This window comes from Orbicella franksi, chromosome 2, assembly GCF_964199315.1.
Source record: "Orbicella franksi chromosome 2, jaOrbFran1.1, whole genome shotgun sequence".
NCBI lineage: Eukaryota > Metazoa > Cnidaria > Anthozoa > Scleractinia > Merulinidae > Orbicella > Orbicella franksi.
This window is the reverse complement of record NC_138146.1, coordinates 22,457,505-22,479,564: the sequence shown is the minus strand read 5'-3', so window position 1 is coordinate 22,479,564 and position 22,060 is coordinate 22,457,505. Positions and strand designations below refer to the sequence as shown.

Genomic DNA, 22,060 nt, shown 5'->3' with positions numbered 1-22,060 from the left:
TAACAAGGGATGTTAATGTTTGTGGTCGCTAAATATCTTAGCGCCGGTGGTCCATACCATTACTTTCTCAGGCAACTCTTTCCTTCTTGCTTTCAGCTACTGCAAAGGTTTTAGTCTTTAAGTTAGATAATTTTTGTGATAAACATTAAGTGACCGTTACTTTGTGCCCTCACGGGTCGACCATCAAGGACGATGCAAAGAAATCTCAGCAAATCTGTGACCTCCACGCAAGTACCACTCCATTAAACACCTCATTTTGCAGATACTTGAATCAAATATCTCTTTTAGGAACGCGGGCTATATGCAGGTGTCAGTTAGCTTCCCCCAGCATGTCTGGATTTTATCTTTCTATTTTCTATCGTAGGACAATGAAGGTAACGTCGAAAAGGAACATGATTTCGAAGAGGTGTACAATGGTTTGTTTCTTGCAAGACCTTCCGAGCTTGGTTGCACGTTTTGTGATACACTAACGAAAGAGGAATTCTCGGTGGCACAGCCCCAGAGCCAGGCTTTTTATTTTTAGTGGAATTTAGCGCCAATTTTGTCGTCATATTACGCCAAAATGCCGTCCTACATTTTCAAAACGTCTGCCATCTTGAATCCGCTTCTTGCATTTTAAAATTTTCAAATATTGTTAGGAAATGTCAAAATTTGATCTCTAAAATCGAGAAAACTAGAGGCATTCATATACTTTAAAGATTTTGGAATTATCTCCCCATAGAAACGAAAATTTCAATAAAACAGAGAACTAACATGACAAGACTAAGTCAGATGTTGCAAATATTATTAGAATAACGTTGTTATTATGGTTTAGTTAAGCCAAGAACAAACATTCAATACCAAGTGAATAGATATGTATTTACTTGCCACTGTGAAATGATTATATACTTGTATTTACAACGTTGTGATAATCATGTTTATTTTCAATAACTATGTTGTCAAAGAGTAAGTACATCAATGGTTTTAAAGTTTTTGCAGTTTGCCACACCTCTACCTTGTCGGTGGCAGGTGCATTTCGTCAAGACAGATAATTTTAAAGAATATTTACAAGTGAACTTTCTCGATTTCTTTTTGTCTCAAAAGGGGATTCAAATCACTTCTGGGGTTATGTTCTTTTGTGATATCACCCTCTAGTCTTACTTCAGCGAGAGCTCAAAGTAAAACAACTGGCTATGAGCAAAGTTCCGGCGATATAGTATCCATACATTAATTCTCATTTAAAATAATATTAATCCTTGTATTAATTATTGAATGTGGCAAGGGAATTTGTTTTTTCAGCGAGACGTTCCTGAATAGAATTAGACCAAAACCTTGTTCGGTTACTGATGGTCTTCAAATGGGCTGGCTAGGGCTTTAAAATAACTGCTGAGAGCAAAAGAGTTTTTTGTCTGCCACTTCATTTTCTATCATGGAGTTAATTAGTCAATTGCAGGACTGCCAGGCCTGACCGGCGTCATTGTAAATCAGTAGACTAAAAAAGATACTGGTACTGTGCGTTTGCATCAAGGCCATTAACTACGAAACATTTCCCGTAAGCGCCAGCAGACCCGATTGGCGATTAATGAAAAGCACCGTGTGTTTATTTACCAGCTGGCGTTTGAGTCCGAGTCGAGCCCAGCTCAGTCTCTGGAGATATTCCATTGCCTCTGTGGAATCCCAAAAGTTTTTTAAATTCCCTTCTGTATTTCTTGTTAGTGAAACAATAAATCAACGGATTCATGCAAGAATTAACAAACACCAGTACATTAAATCCCTTATGCAATGGGCTGCCAATTTGTGTGATACCAAAAGGACTGAGAACGTAGATGGTCTGCGAAGGAAAACCGCAAACTGTCAAGGCTGCTGCAGTTAAAGCGCACATGCGCAGTACTAGTTTCTGTCGCCTCCGTTTGTTTACACTCTCAGTGCTTTCCCCGGGAGATGACGGAAGATTTATTGCTATATGGGCAAACGTTATCCATGTCAACAGACAAGGGATGTAAAATGCGACCAGACTGAAGGAGATGATAAAAGCCCTTGTACCATACTTGCCGTACGGTGCTTTCTTAGAAATACACTTCTTGCCATCGAGACTGGTCTCAAAAAACTTATTCATGGAAAGAATACACGTGATGATAAACATGACGAAACCGTAAAGGATGATACGTTTTCTGCTAAACTGATCCTTGTATCTGATTGGCCGAAGCACGCAGTACCATCGCTCGATAGCAAGGCAGGCCACAAGAAGGATGGAAACTTTTCCCATTGCAAACAGAAGATATCTGTTTGCAAACAGGCGGCAAAAAATCTCTCCGCCTAATCCGAGAGGGACTGGGTATGCAGACGTGGGAATGGCGTATCCAGGAGTAGCTACGAGGAAGATTCCTGAAAGAAAAAAACAATGAATGCACGTTACATGAAAACTGTGGTCACTACAATGACTTTGACGACTATCGTTGAGTATATATCTTAACAGGTCTTAGAGGTCAAGGATCTAAAAGTTTCAACTTTCAGAGGACGGACCATTATTCTTGAGGAGGGGTTGGGCAATTTGCAAAAAAAAAAAAAAAAAAAAAAACATTTCTGCGCGAAAAAAAAGGCTGAAAAGACTAATCGTGCAAGGGAGCCCATACGGAAAAAAAATCGAGCAAGTGCTTTCTACTATCCGGGTCCTATTGTTGATGTCAAATTGGCATCAAATTATTGGGCTACAAAAATAATCATGCACAACCTAAAATTGAGAGAAAAAAATTAAGGTCCGTCCTTTAAAACAACACAGTAAAAGCTTCTCCTTTTGAAATCTTTTTCACCTAATCAAAATAACTGCACTTGCAGACATTTTGTTAGCATTCTGCTGACGGAGTTCAAAGCCACCTTGCAACTTTTTAAAAAACAACTAAGGGGCATTGACAGTCTCACAGAAGACAATAGTTAATTAAGAGAGCCAGTCAAGATAAAAAGTAGTTGATGCAAAGGTTCCTCAACTCATTTGCATATAACCTCACCAGTGAGCATATCCGCCACGGCTAAACTGAACAGAAGAATATTATGGGGTTTTCTTAACATGGACGGTTTCCTAAGAAGCACGATACAGAACAACAAGTTGAATACAAAGGAAGCGGCAGCGATCACACGGAATAACACTACAATAGTAGTGTCGAGGTTACTCAGAGGCGGAGGATTCAAACTGGCCGTCGACGAGGGAGAGGAAGTGGTGTTACCTTCCATGCTGAAGTCAGCTGTAAAGTAAACCAACAGACAATGAGATTTGTAAACTACAGCAAGAGTACATAACAACATCATTCTCACTACACTAACACGAGACATTCATTGTGAATAGTTTATTGCGTCAGTCGTGCAGTAGTTATATGATGCAGCTGTATTCAGGCTAATGAGATACTCTGTATCCGTGGAAATTACAACTATCGGTTCTACCGGTTTGAACTTGCGCTACGCTAGATACGAAAAACCGCTAAAAAACCACCTTTTGGATGTGACCAAAAAAAATATGTGGAAACGTTTTTTGTGGAAAGGGTACAAAATGAGTAAGATAGAAAATTTTAAAATTATACATACAAGTTGTTATAACAAAAGCTAAATTAAAAATGTGGACGAACACGAACACTGACAGACCTAGAATGACCTAAATCTCCCACCAAATGCCTATATAGTCCCGAAACGTCGGAATAAAAGGAAGGAATAAAAAGGCCTACATTCATTTGAAATTTGAGCTAAAACAAATGGTAAGTGCGTCTACTAGCTCAAACCGACGGGTTCGGAAGCAGAACACCGATTCTGCTTATGACTCCGTCGCTTATGATATAGTCAAAACTAGATTGTCGGAGTCGGAAGCAGAAGCGGAAGAATGAACCAATCATAACGCTCGATCCTTTCACTGGATCATAAGCGACAGGTTCGAAGACGGAATCGGAAAAAATAGAAACGTTCTGATTCTTCCGACTCCGATTCCATCGAGCTTGTAACTCCGCCTGCGAATCCAATTTTCGATGTTCACTAGGTCAAATATAAGCACTCTTACGACACCGACTACGTCTTCGTCGCTATTGAAAACCAACCTTTAGAAAAAAACCTCCTTGTTCACGAACTGTGTTCTCTACTTTACATACATGATCTATCAATGGGCCCCTTGGCTTCCACAGTCACGGGAGGAACTTTAAACAAAACTCCTTTGAGATGAAGTCAAATTGATAGGTGCATGTTCTCCTCACTGTTCAGATAATCTTAGATGTTTGGTAAATGCAGAAAGACATATTTATTTGTTAATCTTCGGAAAACATCTTGAATCCTGCGCGCTCTGATTGGCTGTGTTTTTTAAATTGCTGTCGACGATGGCCGTCTTGTTAATATATTTACTTAAGCTTCTTTATTTGTTAAATAATTCATGGCAAGTTTAATTCTAAAGTAATACGATTTCTTTCCAAACAAGTAATATAGGGCCATGATTTCACTTGTCTTGCAATCCTAGTTTAAAACAAATTATCTCAAGTTCAGAATAATTTTGTGCAGGTTAATGTAGTAACTGTTATCGTACATAATTTTTTTTTCGTTTAATGTTGTTGCTGCCATTTCGACTTTCTTTACATTCGCTTCAGATCAATGACAGATCTTGTAATGATTGATTTGCTTCTTTTTTCTCGGTTCCCACATAAACCACTCGTCATTTTTAGTTTTTTTTTTAAATAAGGATCGACGCCAACAGACATTTTCAGGCCATAAAGTATTTAAACCCTTGTGCTATTCAAGCTATAAATCATTCTGTTCCCTGTTTTTACTTTGCATACTCATTTAACAAAAGATGTTTGAGTTATGGTGAATAGGGATATATTTTGACAGTCCATTAATGGTGATATTAAAAATGAAAAAAAAAAAATGACATCAAAGTTTTTTTTGAAAAAATTTCAGAGAAAAGGCTAGATTTTCGAACAACAGCTCAAATTTGGTTCCATAAATAATATAACAAATGAAGTTATTAACATTGCGCAATTAAAGGTGTTACAACAACAGGTATTGATAGATGAGTTATTAAGCAAGAAAGTTCCAGTTAAACGAATAATTTATATCATTGTTTTTCTTTTCTCGTTTTTCTTCAGTGGCTGTTGCTTTTGTTTTTTAGGTGCACGTTTTAGTTGAAGCAAGCTGCTTGTCTCTTTAATTCTTTCCCTTAAACTCTATGTTGTTTTTGTTTTCCTTTCGACATTTAAAAATGCCTTTTAAGAAGCTAAACGAAATAATCATGCCGCACAGTTTCAGTCCAAACCCCTACTGAAGTAGAAGGTACAAAAGTAAATTGGGCGAGATTCAATCTTTCATTCTTTTAAGCCTAAATTTGTTCAGTCAAGCTTTAATTTCACAGCTGCTTAAGTTGTGTACATAGTAGTGACGATCGTTCGTATCTTTGCATAACATTTTTTCCTCGATCCATTCTGAACTTGTAATGTTTACACGAAACTTTCCTTGACTTAAGATAACTGATAAGAGGGTTGATCGCTCTCGTGTACTGGCACTAATAAACAGAAGGACTTGAATGTGAAGCCTAGTTTGTCCGTTGCAATCTGATAGTACGTCTTACCTGTAAACGCAACTATTTTATCAGCCCGATCACCTCTAGCCCCAAATGTTGTTTGTAACCGCTACGTTCATGTGTCCGTGCAGCCTGAGACTATTTCGAGCTATTACACTGAGGTATTTGTTGATCAGTTCAAGGTTTTTCACTAAAACTGTGTCTGGATCTGATTAAAACGTGAGCAAGAGTTAAATGGTGTTTTCCTTTCACTTGATTGGGAACAGCATTGAACTGTCAATCAACACCGAGATACGAACAAGAATTTAAAATGGGGTTGATGACGCTACACGAGCACTTGGCCAGACACGTCGCACTTCAGATGTCGATTTGCAGAACCATTATCGAACGTGTGATCCTTTTTGCATGTTTAACAGCAAAATCTACTTGGCAATTCGTCATTTGAAGGAAACAAGCCTACTTTTATCATTACTCTTTTTTACAGTACAAGAAATTGCAGATATCAATTTTACTCAAAAAACGAAATACTTTAATAAGTCTATAAGCTTACAGTTTTAGACTCATGCATGGAAGGCATGTGTAAAAATTGAAATCGTATATAAAAAATTCGTGTGAATTAAAAGCTTGAGTGAGTCGGAGCTACATGCCACTAGGTTAAGAATCGATTTTGGTAGTATCTCATATGAATAACTTATAATTCGACACTCACTGAAAACTGAATGGGTATGGATAAAATGTTGGAAATTTGAGAAAAAAAATTCGTCCAAAATTTTAGACGATTTGCTGAATGCATTTCAGGGCCGTAGTCAGAAAAACCGATGACTGAGGCAATGTCTATGAAAAAATTATGACTAAGGTAATTTTGATGGTTAAATTCTCTTCCTAGATATTTAGGGTATTAATGATGACTCTAACAACAAAAACAACAACAACAAAAATTACTGAGACAAGCCCATTTTCTAATAAAGTTCAGAGCATCGATTTGTTGCTTCGCGATTCGAGTCTGATCTACCCTTGTCTATTGACGGGGATATTTAACTTACGTCAACCGTTACTGAACAAGCCAAGGATGCCGAAGTCCTTAGAAGTTATCTGCAAAAATCGTCAGAGCTGAAGACCTTGAGGGTGATTATATTCTTGAAGAAGAATAAGAAAATGGAAAAGGTTAGTTAGATGATTATGATTTGCAGGCAGAAAAAAACTCGAACTTCAATAAATCTTAAGCCAAAGAAGAAGTCGAATTTTGAGATTGAGAAAACCAAGCTCCGAACATGAAAATGGTATACATAATGTTTTCTCTGAAGTGAGTTACGATACTTTTCAGATTTTAAGCCCACCTTTTTCTTCTATCTATTTGTGCTGCTCGATGTTGTCTCATCAGTGTCCGCCTGAACGAAACACGAAATTACTTTAACTCAAATTCAGAATGCCACCATTATATAAGGAAATGAAAACAATTATATAGTCAACCTCTATCATGCGGCCACCTGTTACTAAGAGGCCACCCCCTTATCCAGCGGCCGGTAATCAAAGTCCCGAAAGAATTGTCAGCACAAAGCTGCAAATGAAGCTCCTATTAACCGGCCACCTCTATTTAGCACCTTTCGGTCGTCCCAATGAGGGTTTTCTGTTGTCTTTACCCCTATTAAGCGGCCACCCAAAATTAAATCCACGTAGTTTGGCTTTGTTTTGTCTGAGTCCGAAATAGAAGGTGAAGACTAGTAATACAAAAACATTCAAACACACGTTTATGATTGTCATTACGTTATTCCATTTTCACAAAGCAGTTAACCCGATGGTAAATTAAATTTGTGACAGTGATTTTTCAAGGACGCATACTGGCTTTGTTACGTACGCGTAACAGTAGTCACAAGCCTTCAAGCATGTTTGTATCTGAATAACTTGACGTTTCTATAAGCTTCATACTAATTCCTGGCGAACCTCTATTAAGGCTGTTAAGTGGCCACCTCCCACTTCCCTAGGCCTTCTCACAGCTGACCTCACAATTAAAAGGCAATCTATTAGTAACACTATTCATTCAAACGAACATAAACTCAAGGAAATTAAATGCTGCAATCTACGGTTAAAGAACAATCTAACACAGGAACATTACTAGACTTCCAAGGAAATTAAAAAACATCAACCCGTATGTTTAACACCTCTAACCTAATTGCTTTAAGATTGCTTTGTGCAACTGAAATATCAAGCCACAGGCAAATTGTCAGCGCAAAAGAGTAATTTGTGCGTGTTGCTAATGCTCAGTAAACTTCTAGTAAATGTTTGTTTGCTCACTGACTGAAGCCATATTTTAAATATCTGTTCACACGCACGTCGAACGTTTAACCTCGTGTTGTTTTTGATCTTGATTCTTTTTTACATATGTTGCCTGGGTTCGGTTGCAGCTGCTCATCGGTGTCGCGCTCAAATAATCTCGGCTTTTTTAGCATGGAGGAGCTACAACGTTGAATAAAAACGGATGAGATAGTTTTGTCAATGTTTCAATTACGCGCAATACCAGTGGCAGATTTAGGGAAGGGACCAGGGGGGCCCGGTCCTCACTTATTTTGGGTAAAAAAAGAAGAAATCACAGGAGGAAGAAAAGCCAACAGGAAAACGAAACTGCCCCCCCACCCCCCCACCCCTCCCCTCGCCTTCCCTTAACTCAAGGTCTAGATCCGCCACCGGATGTCACGATGTAATAAAACCACATCAAAGTCGTTCCTTACCCTACTACCTATTCAATGTTGTTTTGGTCTGAAAACCTACGGAGAGTCACGTGTTCAGTAGCCCAAACAATATTGCCAGGGGGAAGAGAAGTTTTGGAATTTAGTCAGTACAACAGAAAAATGGAGATAACTTTCTTTCATTTGTCACAACTAGTTTTGTCCAGGATTGTAAACTATTCACCCCTGTCCATCGAAGGCTACTCCCAACATTTGTAAGGTTACCTTTTGAGCAATTAACCGTTGCACATTGATCTGATTCCAGGGCAGAAGGAGGCACGGTGACGGTAAAGTGCATCTCCTGTTCAAGGATACAACGCCCTAAAACTATCTAGTGCTTGAATCCAGAACACGCACGAACGAACAATCGAGTTACGCCACTGCGCCTCAGTTTCTAGAGTAAATTGCGCGGAAGTAGCCTGTCTTTGACTTTCTTTACACAGATCTTGTAAGGACTGATTAGTAATAATTATTTGCTTGATGGAGCGACAGAAACCGGTGCAAAGACTCCCCCAAAGAGCCGTGTTGACGAAGGGCCAGGCTGAGTGTCAGACGTTCTAATTTCACGGCAGAGAACTGAAAAACTCAATGATTATAGAAAATTAGAAAGGAACAGATGAAAAGATAGGGAATTTCTGTTTAACTTTCAGGAGAAGGTAAAGTCTACGTCGAGCGAAGTGTCACGTGCAGCACTAAGCAACTAGGAGTATTTCTACTGCTCCCTGAACTTGAAAGAGTAGCTAAGTTTAAAAATCTAAATCTAATCCAGAGTTATTACAGCCTTTTATACAGAAATAAACAGCACCTCGTGGTATGAAAGCAAGTATTGTTCAGCAGTTCTGTTTTGAATAGTTACATGCCAGGGTTTCACATACAGAGTAACAGTACAAACTTCCAACAATAAAACATTTTACAAAGTTCAACAATGTTTTGAAGGGTTTTCTGCAAATACTTCTTTAACCTTCAAAACCAGCGTAATCGTGGCAACCATATATCTGTCATCACAAAAAAAACTTTTTGCGCGTTTTCCTTTTATTCCTTGAAAACTAAGTTTCAAAATGCTAAGTACATTTGTTAATGCTCAGTAACGTCGAAAAACACCTGTTTTACCCGCTATGCTAAATAAACTCGCCATGCGTTTCAAGGGATTTGTTGGCGACAAATATATTAGCTTACCATGTACAGTATATAGCTGAAACTCATTATATTGTCGTATTGCAATTACGAGCGGTTAACTCTTGGGCGTTTTTTCGTCGATTCTGTTCTATGTGCGCCACTAAATGCCTGGGTTTGATCAAATTCGTCTCAGTGAAAACGTGTCGGTTGACATCGGTTCAAGTCAACAGGAATTAAACTTAATTTTTTTTTCTCGGACGTTGTCATTTGTTTTTTTAATTGTTTTTTTTTTCTGTTTTTTTTTTCAGTATATAAGAACTCGTCTCTACCTGGCAGATAGACAAAGGTGAAAATATTGAAAGGTTCAAAGCGTTTCAAATCTACTATATAATAGTTCGTATTAGAATGGTCGCAGCTCGTTGTGATGAAGACTATATGCAACTAAAATCTCAGTGGACGAAACACCTTTGCATTTAATACAGACAAGAAGACAGGTGAACGGGTTTCCTCATTTTCTTTCGAGTTTTTTCTTAGGTCAAACATCAACATTTAATGTTAAGGATTTTCTCTAATTTGGAGGTGTATCGTACTGTGTAGTCAGAAAAATAAAGCCCAAAATATAACCTATTTGTGTCCATGTTTTGATATTTCTATACATATTGTGAGAGAATTCGTAGCCAGTAGCTTACCTTATGTTAGCTATAACGAAGGCCGTCCCAAGATCTTGATATTTTCGAAGCGTTTCAAAGGCACCAGAGGGAACTAAACTATAGCTGCATGCGTATGCCGGCTTTAATTGATCTCCGCTGGAGTGCTGTTTTAAAATATTTAAAACCTGAACTTATTTTATTCAAACACCTGCGCACAGTGTAAGCAAACATGTTGTCTTTAGCAATTTTCTAAATGATATTTTTCTTTCCCCTGACAAACTAAACTATGGGTAGGCTCGGAAAATGTGTTTGACAGGCGGCAAATTAGTGAAATGAAAATATTAATGTTGACCATGTCACACTGCATATGACAACACTGAATATCACAGCGGTATCACAATGAGATTTGACTGAAAACTTTACGGCAAAAAGAAAAGATCATAATTTTTTTTTTTTCAGTAATTGCACTTAATTTTGTGATGCAAATTGAACTGACTTTAGGGACCCCGAGGGATTTGCGCAAAGTAGAGGCTTGGTTAAACATAATACTAATTACTATTCTTTGTAAAGTACACGGACGAAGTTGGACCAAGGAAAACACTTACGCGAATGAAACGAAAAAGGTTAATCATTCTTTAAACACAAAGAATCACACAGTTTTGCAAAAGTTCTTCTTATGTCTTAACATCTTCGTCTAAACTTCATTCGCCTACCGCCAACGCAAATGGCAACTTATATCCTGCATTTTGACAACTTGTTGTAATTAATATAACAATAACCCGGTAACTGGAATAGATTGAGGAGTTCCGAGTCAAAAATGAATCTTATTCTGCTATCTGTGCAGATGATAGGAAGGTCAAAACCGCAAAACCTTTTTTGGACGGCTTTTTGAGAAGTCAGAAAACTACCTACCTGTGTTAAAGTTACATACGGAGGACATAGTCTGTTTGAAATTCTGTGCTCAAAACAACAGTTTTGTAAGCGTTCGTTTTAGCAAACTGAAGTTTTTAATTGTTGTTATGTCTGTTTATTAAAACGAATAGACGAAAACATGAAAAATATACCATTGCTTTTCATTAGTTTAAAATCATGGAGATAGCGAAAGATGATATAACAATAATCAATAAAACACCCGTATTTCACAAACTGCAATCATAATTGTTGGCAAGACCAACCAATAACTTGAGCAAAAAAACATTTCACGAAATTAAGGTAAAGTGTGTCTTTTGTTTTATTAAACTGAATGTAATTCTGGAAAAAAATTTTCAGTCAAATAGGCGAACTTAACTTGAACTGCCACCCTTCTCAAAAACTTTAAGGAAATTGTAAACAAAATGTCTCTCAGAGATTTTTTTTTTCTGCGACCAAGTCATGTTTGAGGTTTGATGCCAATAATCCTGCCTTCATTAATTATGTCAGGAACAACTTGGAAATTTACATCCGCGATATATCATTAAATACAAATGCCGTTTCTTTTAAGACATAAACTGTATTATACCAAGCTTTCATAATCATAGTGGACAAAAGAAAATAAGCACCTTTTCGAAACGAAGAGGGCATTTTTTTCTTCTCAGGTCATTTCAAGATGGCAGCGAAAACACTTTTTGTCCATGAACAGAAAAAAAAATTTAATCCACTTTCAACTTTTGATAAGTGTGTTACTTATCAAAAAATGCACCTGCAAAACGTAAGGCCACCGGCCATCTCATTGACTAGGGACTCGTTTCTCGAAAGTCCCGGAAACTTTTCGGGCCCGCAACTGAGCCATTTTAATTAATCTGTATCTAAAAACAGAGAGGTGTGTATGCCTGAAATTTCTTGTATGGAGAGAATCTGTTCATATTAAGAACATGTGACTAAAAAAACTCTGTAATCCGAAGGTTTGTGAGCTACGAAGGTTTTCTATGACTTACCAGGTGCGAAATCACTTCGGGACCTTCGAGAAAATTGCCTGGGCTGAATACGAAAGTTGGTCCAATCTGGGGATGATGAAAATATCATTCATTTAGAACATCTTTGGCTTATATCATGATCAGTGAACTGAAATGGAAGTAAAGTAAATCACAAGTGCAGAAAGTTACCTTGTTGGCATCCTAACAAGTCAATGCTGTGACGTGCAGGAAGTCAACTAAAGTTGCAAATGAGACCTCGTACTCTGATCTCGAAATTGATACCTTCTGACCAGAAGCGAAGTAGACAGACTTTTCTAGAATTAGTTCCCTTCTATATTATTGTACCACGAAAAAGCTTTGACTATTTAATTCTCTTTCTTTATATTTTTCATTTGCACATGCAATTTATTCGCGGCCCAGTTAACGAGGGTATTAAGGTCTTTAAAACAATGTATCAGTCCAGGCCAGGACCATTATCGAATTTGACAGCCATGTTCCGTCACAAAATGGCGGCCATTTTAGAGGTCGGGGATTTTCGTACTCTGTTCGCTTTGTTATTATTTGTTCGGTCAGGGCTCGGTTTCACTCGGATTATCTACCCATAGTTTTATTAGATTAGGCCAAGAAATCGGAGTGAACTGTTATTTTAAGATGTTGCTCACGAACTCCATGCACAGCCCCAAAAGCTGTAATTAATGGTGTTTTTAGCAGGTCATATTGTTGCTATGGTAGCCTATCGTGTCGCGAACATGATAACAACGTGTTCACCAATGATTGGGCAGTTTTTCGATACCATGATTGTAGCATCAAGTGATAAAGAGTGGTTACAATGACCCATCAAATTCTAACTGCTGGAAACTGTTTTGAGCCACCTTAAGACGCCGAATATTGAATGTGGAAGATCTGAACAGATTAATTACAGGTGCATCACTGAGTACAATGTTAACTCAAAGGAGCGAGATTTAAAAATAAAAGCAATGATTCCGTGAACTTAGCCCAAACGAAATGTTAATCAGTAGGTAGTGACTCACAAATAACTTCTCGAGTGCTATATTAGCTTATATTTAGATATCTAGTAATCTAGTTTTACTATGGTAAAAAAACGTGTATCCAGCGGCTATACCCTCTTGAACCTGAGGAGAAACAATCTTTAGGGAGGGACTCAAAACTCAATATTTTGAGGTTAGGCGTGTGTCTGTGAGAGAGCAATTGATCACCTCTGGGTCTGGCTTTCGAAACTTAGCTAATATAAACTTGATCGATGCCCAGTCGCTCACAGCTGAATATTCAGTGAAATACTTTGATCAGAGGTATCATTGGATAAAAAAAATTCTCAAGACATTTTTTATATTGGAATCGATGGTCATGACTTTCAACCGCATAAAATATCAATAACGAAAAAGGTAATAGTTTTCCATATTTTCACCTAATGTGTGAAAGATCGAGGCTTTTTGCGCCTTGCTATTGGAATTAGTCCCGGGGGAACTCCAAGACAAAAAGGACGGAGGTGCTCATCGGAAATTTTGAAAAGAATCCCTAAGAGTTACAAAGATCCTGCTTTTTTGGCGTGACTTGAATCGTTTTACCTCTAAGAGGAACCAGTTTTCAGAACAGCACTTTATCTCCTGTCATATTTTTTCAGCTCAATACCCCAGAAGGTAGCACAAAAGTTCCCGCTGTGGACATTTTGAGGCTAAACACCCCGAAAGGTACCAAAACCGCTTTTTAACCCCTAATCTCTAAAAGGTAGGACGAGCATCCCCGTCCCTTTTAAATGGGAGCCACCCCCTCCCCGTGGTATTTAATCAGCCTGACTCAACATATTTCATCTGCTCTTCGGTATATTTTTTGCCATTAACCCTTTGAATACCAAACTTTCGCCAAAAAATACCCTTTAACCGTTTTTCTGCCATTACCCGTTCTCAATTTTGTTTGCTGCCCCTTTCCTTTCTTTTTTTCTCGGCCCTTTTACTCTGGCTACCTTTTGCGTTGCATGTTTTTTCTAGCTGCCGTGAAAAGTTGGATGTTAATTACGGCCGAGCTTAGAAATGGACCTTGGTCTATCATAGGCATAGTGGACCATTTTACAACCGTTTTTGCACCAAAACTGATAACGTTGTTTTTCGATTTGCGACGTCGGAATGTAGTCGATATCTAAACCTGACCAATGTACGGAAAGGCCTAGCCTAGTCCTACTGTCTGCTTATCAAGAATATCTGATGACATTTAAATTGATGACGTCACAAATGATACAAAGAGCGCGACCATTAATTACGCGTATATGCGTAATTGGGGCTCAAGGGTTAAATTGCAGTCATAAATTCGAAAGTTTTCGTTTATTAGACAGTTATACTTACTATTTATCTTGAAAACAAATTAACGGTGCGGAAAATGGTCTACTTGAGTGAGCAATAAATAAGCTCATTGATCATTTGTGAGAATGGAACTGCATTTATTGCCGACAGCTCCATGCGTTTAATTTATACCACGTCAATCAGTCCTCATTAGCACAGAAAAAAAAAAAACTGAAAGTCAAAAGAATAAATTCACTATACTTTTTTCCTTCTTTACAATTGTGTCAACATGTGTAATTTATAGCGTATATCTGCCCGGATATGCCAATATGTTGTATATCAACTATATCTCCTCACGTAAGCACACGGCATGTACTCATGTACTTTCACGATCTTTGTTTTACAAATATGCTCGATTGATAGCAACATCAATGTATAAAAAGGATTGTTGTCAGCAAAAAAATAGAAATATTGCCTCCTTTCCTTCTCTAATTCGCTTTGACTGCTGTTCAGGAGAACGAGTGTGGGTTACATTTCGTATGGATTACAGTGTTAGAATTTTGAGCGGGAGATTTCTCGAGTAAATATTGTATACCTGAAATTACAGAAATTTAAAAACTCAAAGAACAAACATTTTAGTGTCAAGCGTTTCCCCTAATAAAAACGGTTTTTATCGCATTTTTACCGGCAGATCTAAGTTTGAAGAATACAATGAGATCTAATGATACTGACGAAAACTGACAAGGAATACTTTCATAAATTAAATTCAACAAGGTTTATCAAACGGTCGTTGTTTTTTCAGAAAACCGCAAAAACACTTGCCAAGTCAGAAATTGAAACAGCTGAACCCCGCTTATTCGAACTCGGTTGTTTCGAATTCCTCGTCATTTCCAACTCAAAACCATATCCCTCGGATTTGTCCTTCAGTCATTTATTTTCAGTTATTCGAACTCCCCCTATTTCGAGCTATTTTTCGTTTCCCCTGAGCGTGCGACATAGCGGAGTGGACCCCGCTATGTTGAACTCTCGGGGGAAACGAAAAAAACAAGGTCCAAAATAGCCGGAGTGATTCAGAATAGCTGATAGCCAATGACTGAAGGGCAAATCCTAGGTAAATGGTTTTGAATTCAAAATAACGGGGAATCAGCGGGGTTCAACTGTACGTGTACCCCGCTATGTCAGGGAAAATGAAAAAAGGTTCGACATAGCCCGAGGAATTCGGAATAGCCGATAGTAAATGGCTGAAGGGCAAATCCAAGGGAAATATTAAATGGTTTTGAGTTCAAAATAACGGGAAATTAGCGGGGTCCAACTGTAATAACTGATAGGTGATAAACATTAATTGTCAATATCCTGCAGATCAATTAACACTCAGTAGGTCACAGTTAAGAGAATGAACAACACCAATTTTATATGCTTGAAAACGCGCTGTCAAGCAAAAACCACATACTCACTAGCTAAGCCGGATGTTTCTTTAAGTGTCACCAAATTACTTACATGCTTACAACCAGTACAGGAAACTGACAGGCAATATATGCAGACTCGGCAAATAGCTGTTCGACATATATGGACCGCGCATTAATTATGGTGGGAAAATACAATACACACAAAAATAGAATCAAAAGAAAAACCGAGAAAAATATTTTCGAGCAATATAAACCACTAAAAAGAGATATGCGGAGCAAAAAGATAAGAATCTTATATATATGACCTAACGCTGAGAAAAAAATCATTAGGCAGAGAAAACGCCAAACCTCCTCCCTCTAAGAGTGTTTGGTTCAGCATCATGCCCAAAAAATATACACCTTTGGAAGTTCACTTTGTTACGTAGAAAAGGCGGAAAACGGTGCCTGGTATGACTGCAGGGGTCGGCATTGAAAAAAAAATAATAATAAAAGAACTCTGTTATAAAACTGCAACGAAGCTAATAATTGGCTTAAAGTCGTTAATTAATGTTTTAGATTACATTTAATAATCGTCACATATGTTTGCCTGTAAGCAAGGCAAATAAGCACAGCTAGCATATTAACTCTATCTACTGCAACGCTATATTCATGTTATAAATATAAATAAGTTAAGTCTTGCTAGCCAAAACGGTTCTCGATGCTTCAAAGCAGGGCTTGATATAGTATACGAAGAAATCAAAGACTACATAAGTTAGCTGTAACTCTGCGTTTCAGGGGACCATCAATACACCTTCTGTTTTTATATGTAAAGCGTGTTTATGGTAATTATACTGGTGATCTGAAGTGTTATTATGTTCACAATTACCGATCGATAGCTGTTTCGTGCTCAGCACGGTCACATCGACTCAGAAATTCACTTGACCAACAGTATTACAAACGTCGGTGAATCGTCTCACAGTGCGAACTCCCAACCAGTAGCATCCCGACGTAATGAACTTGGCAGCAATGGAGTGACTCAGAGATCTACTGACTGCAGAGATTGCTTTCCGGAAACCTCTACTAAGCAATTTTGATATCATCCCAAAACATACATAACCCGAAAGAAACATGGAACCTTCTGTGTGAACGTCGCAAAGTAGAACATTGCCTATATAGGCTCAATATATATGTGAAATGACTTTTTTCAGATCACTTTTCCGTTTAAATGAAATGCCTATGGCACTAGAGGTGTTGGAAAACATGACGGAAAAGTAATTTCAAGTACATGTTATAAATCGGACGAAGAGACTACATTTTTTTCGTGAAATATAAGCTTAAGGACTTTAAGTTGATTTATGTTGAATACCCTTGGAAACAGGTCGTTTACCTTTTAGCTTGAATTGAGGACGAGCTTGTGAAACTGTCCACTTCAGGAAATGAGAATCGATTTTAAGAATATCTCTACAAAAAAAATGGAATATATGCCTTGTCAAATAATATTCCTCACTTACTTTCAGTACAGCCTTGCTGAACATGGACAGCGCTGACAAGACACCGACCTTGCTGACTAACAGCAGCATCACTCAGGCGGTCGGCCCAAGCCACCAATCGGATGAAGTGAAAGCTGACCAATTAGAAACTGTTCTTCAGGTTGCGTTCAGCATAATCGCTGGCTCAGCTTTTGTACTCAATCTCATGTTCTGTTCTGTGCTTTTAAAGAAACTGTCAATGATGAAAAAGCCATATAATACTTTGCTGTTTAACTTGGCCGTGACTGATTTAATCACGGGTGAGATTACCACCTAGCACATCAGCCTCAAGTGGGCTGTCATTGGCCGAATAGCCACATGAGGCTTTTATCATGATAATAGTCATGAGGTTTGATCCTCCGTAGGTGACCGTATTAAATATGTCTTGTAGGAATTCTCGACGATTTTGCAGGCATGCGCATTTCGCGACTTCTAAGCTATTATAGTTTAGCAAAATATCGACTGATTGACCAATCAGCAGCCTGCGCTCGTAATGGAAGCTGCTTTTTTTCATTCCACAGCAATTCTTCTGACCGTAACAACCTTGATTCCAATCGGCTCGGACTTTGGCGGCCACATGTTCTGCGTGCTAGTGGACAACACGTACCGTCTCCTTAGTTGCCAAAGTATCTATTTTGCTTGTCAAGTTCCTTCCTATTGAACGCTGCTATAGCATCACGAGACCCATCCAGTACAAAACACAGTTTGGAAAGCGCCGTATCCTTTACTTAGCGGTGTACTGGGTCGTAAGCTGTACCCTTCAAGTTTACAAAGTGTTTGAAGAGGAACTGGTCGGAAATGAATGCCTAAACGTTGATCTTCCTTATGGGGAGCATGGCGCACAGGCCTTCATAGATGTTTACAGCTTCACAATCTGTATGATTCCGTGTCTAGTGACGTGGATTACCTTTGTTCATACAAAATTTCGTATACCTGACTCTCCTAGTGAGACACAGCAGAACTAGCTCAGGAAAACCCAACAAAAGCCCAACATCACGCCTGGCTCACGCCTGTGCGCCCTGACAGCTGAGGTTCTGTTATGTTGGCTTCTCGCTCAAGTCAGTTACACTTGGTCCCCGTTTGAGATCACTGACTTCACAAGTCCGCCACACAGTCTTGAACGTAAGTTCGTTTCTTAATTCGTGCCTAAATCCCCTAGATTGGTATTATCATAAATAATACAAATGAGAATTCATCAAGCTGTTTTGCCCGTGTGAACGCCCATCGTCGCCTCTCTAGCACCTAATGACTCTTGTTACAAAGGCCGTGATCCTCGCTTGAAAAACAAAACATCCAAACTTAAAACTCAACAAAGGGCTACTTGAATACAACTACCAGCAGTGTACAACTGCTCCGCTTGCGCCTTCCTATAGGGTGGCTACTCCTTTCGTTCAGGCAGCAGGACTGCGGAGTAAGCAAAGTTAAATCAATGGTAGGTCGAATTAACAAAATTCGCCAACGCCACGCCTTCTTAGAGCTGGTTCTTTTTTACTATGCAAGCTATTGTGCGCAAAGAAGTGAGGAGAGGGAAAGGTCCACGCTTGATAAAGGAGAGGGAATTTCTCTTCCCATCACTACTTGTGCACCTTTTTGTCCTCCGTTTGGCAGGAATTTTCTCGCAAGCCTTTTTGCGGAAAGAGCAGGGTCGTAGCTCGACGCACTTGCCTCAGTCATTTTTTTCGTTTTTGTTGTTTAGTCATCAAAAACACGCTAATACCTAGGAAGAGAATTTAACCGTGGACACTGCCTCAGTCATAATTTCTTCATGGACATTGCCTCAGTCAGTATTTTTTCATGGACACTGCCTCAGTCATAATTTTTTTCATGGACATTTCCTCAATCATAATTTCTTCATGGAGATTGCCTCAGTCAGAATTTTTTCATGGACACTGCCTCAGTCAGAATTTTTTCATGGACATTGCCTCAGTCATAATTTTCTTATGGACACTGCCTCAGTCAGAATTTTTTCATGGACACTGCCTCAGTCAGAATTTTTTCATGGACATTGCCTCAGTCATAATTTTCTTATGGACACTGCCTCAGTCAGAATTTTTTCATGAACATTGCTTCAATCATAATTTTTTCTTGAACATTGCCTCAATCAAAATTTTTTCCCGGCTATGGCCTTAAACACGAATTTGAAAAGCCACCAAAACGCCACCTAATACAACTTGTAGTACATTTTATTGGGTACAAAGACTACATATTAATTTCTTGAATATATGTACACGAATCTCGAGAGCAAAGCAAAACAGTAGCAAACCTACAGGGAGCTACATTCTACATCTTTAATAATGTGAATAAAAAAGAACTATCAAGGTAATTCCACCATATTTCAAATACAAAATATTTATATTAAAAATTCTTCTCTGTAATAAGTGTTTTTCAAAACTAGAAAGAACTACTAATTACACAACATGGAACAATATGCTCCATTTGTGTTTAATAAATGCACAATAAATAAATATCATTCCAAAGATACATATTGTTTTCACTAAAAGTATATTATCTTAAGAATAATGGCACCAAACAAATCAGTCTGAGGTGGAAATTTCAATACTTGATAAGAACTAAAGTAAAGGCAGAGAAAATATCCACCACCAGACCTGCCAATCAATAGAACCTATCAGTAACACTTAAACGGGAAATATTATACATGAGCATGACGTCGAAAAGTCAAGCAAGATGACATGTTCATGGATGGAAACCTAAATGTAATGGTCAACAGTTGAACCTCCACTAACAGCCACTCTTTTGGGCCTAGCAGTCAGTCCATACATTCAATCTTATGTTAACCCCTCTACAACAGCCACCTCTCCACAACAGTAACTAAACTGTATCCAAAATGCCAAAATGCCAAAATAACCTCTGTAATGGCCAGTTAATCAACGACAGACAAACTTTGCATACAAAAACCAACTTTTTATTGTAAACGGTCACCAGATTTAATCTGCACTGCCTATCATTGGTCTCTGTTTCTTTTTGGTTTCTGTTTATTGATATATTTTGTCTGTTTACATATTTATATGCTAAATATAAGCCTTTCATTCTTGGAAAAAAATGTTGCACCACTGAAAAAACCTGGTGTCATATTACACTCCTACCTCCCTATCAGCGCCACCTCTTTACAATGGCCCCTCTTTCCCCATGGTGGCTGTAGTGGAGAGGTTCGACTGTTGTTTCATCAAAAGTCACTAAATAAGAGCACTATAGCCTCAAAAATGGCCTCTATAATGGTAGCACATGCACAAGGCTGTGATGTCATATTGAAAAAGTCTGGCAGACTTTATCAAATTTTGATGTCATATCTTGGAAAAATCACTGAACAAATTGCAATTTGTTCTCCTGCCAACAATTCACATAATATCTCAATCATGGGTTATTAAAAAGGAATTTTGTCCACCAGCAAAGGCACTTAAGTATAGCACTGTTTTGACCAACAAAGCAGCAAAATTGCTGGTAGTGTCCAAGCAGAATGCAAAGCCAAACATGATGTCAATAGTGGAAGTGTGAGATTAACTAAGATTAACTAAGGGTACACACTTTTTCACCAAATGTGCAAGTAGGAATGGGGTTTCTTAAAAATCTTTTAAGAAACTGGATACCCTGTCGCGAGGGGGTATTCCCAGAAATATTTAGTGGGGGTGTGCGGCCTGCTTCCCAAACCCCTTACCCTATTTAAGACCAAAATCTGTGACTTTCCCTACCCTATTTACAACCAGACCAAGAATTTGATACCCTATTTATGACCATTATGGCTGACACAGTTGCCCCAAACAATTTTTGAAGGGCTTTTGTTGATGGTCTTATCGAAAATGATGAAAAAGTAGCTTCTTCTAAACAACATACCCAATTCAAGACTAGAGTACAAAAACCATACCCTATTTACAGTGCTTTCAGTAAGATTTGAAGTGGTTGTCTCTCTTTTGTTAGAACCCGCTGGAGCTGATAAGAGGGGTCGAAGGTCCCTTGTCGTCTCGGGGGGTATGGGGGCATGACCCCCCAGAAGATGTTTGAAATCAGAAAGCTCAGAAACATGATTTCCAGTGATTTGAGGCAAAACATTAACACCCAAGCATTCATTATTTTTTATCAGAAAAAAGTGTTTTATTGCATAGTTCAAGGCAGTCTCATGTATATTATACACTATTTTCAATGGTGTATATACTACTGAGATAAAGGTATGCCTTACTAAAAGCATAGTGTTAACTATGCTAAAAGCTAATAGAATGTTACATGTCACACTGTTTGTTAGAAGATTCAAGAAATACGACATTAAAACCTTATGTGGTTGCCTTCATGTTCATGCAAAAGAACTAAGCATCTTCAGTTTTTTCAATATATACTAAGCAGACAGAAATGAGAGCATAGACAGCTGCCGCTTCATCGTGGAACTGACGATACATGAAAACGAGGCTTCTTAAAACACAAGGTCCATCATGTAATGTGCATTGGAGTGTGACCTTTAGTGATGATGTTTACGACGTTACGTTTAATACGCAAATGAAAATCTACTACTTGTGGCTTTTAAAGCGGTAAAATCACAGGGTAGTGTATAAATTAACTATTTGGTTGGTTTTAACATTTTTATGAGCTTTCCAATAATAATTAACCATTTAATAGGGTGAACTGCTGGTTTCTTTTTATTTGACTCCATTTAAGAAATAGAAAACATGTACCGTGTTTCTATCGAGTTATAGAAACACGAGTGGAAGTTTGGGAGAACGAGAAATGCTGTGGGAACACAAGCCGCAGGTGAGTGTTTTCACAGCTTTTTCGAGTTCTCCCAAACTTTCTTGAGTGTTTCTATAACTCGACAGAAACAAGGAGAACATGTTTTCTATTTCTTTTAGAAAACAATGCAACGAAAAATAGAAAAACAGCTTGTTTACTTTGATCATCAAATGAAAATTCTCTTCGCTCATGCCATCATTACGTCAACAGCTTGTG

General features: G+C 38.2%; 1 protein-coding gene and 1 pseudogene across 4 annotated transcripts; one reads left to right on the top strand and one right to left on the bottom strand.

Moving 5' to 3' along the window:
- Positions 1-897: 897 nt before the first annotated feature.
- On the bottom strand, positions 898-14,107 carry LOC145478730 (allatostatin-A receptor-like). Of its 4 annotated transcripts, XM_081456841.1 has the most exons (4): positions 11,924-14,107; positions 6,565-6,657; positions 2,985-3,218; positions 898-2,364 (listed from the first exon to the last, which is right to left on the bottom strand). In XM_081456841.1, exons 3-4 carry the CDS (start codon positions 3,205-3,207, stop codon positions 1,580-1,582), a joined length of 1,008 nt encoding a protein of 335 aa, XP_081312967.1. In that variant the 5' UTR covers positions 3,208-3,218; positions 6,565-6,657; positions 11,924-14,107; the 3' UTR covers positions 898-1,579. The 4 variants fall into 4 exon arrangements, with proteins under 4 accessions (XP_081312967.1, XP_081312968.1, XP_081312966.1 ...); XM_081456842.1 differs by lacking the exon at positions 6,565-6,657 and having other exon boundaries at positions 11,924-11,936; XM_081456840.1 differs by lacking the exon at positions 11,924-14,107 and having other exon boundaries at positions 6,565-8,149.
- Positions 14,108-16,529: 2,422 nt separating this feature from the next.
- Positions 16,530-18,349, top strand: LOC145471815 (trace amine-associated receptor 1-like; annotated as a pseudogene).
- Positions 18,350-22,060: the final 3,711 nt, after the last annotated feature.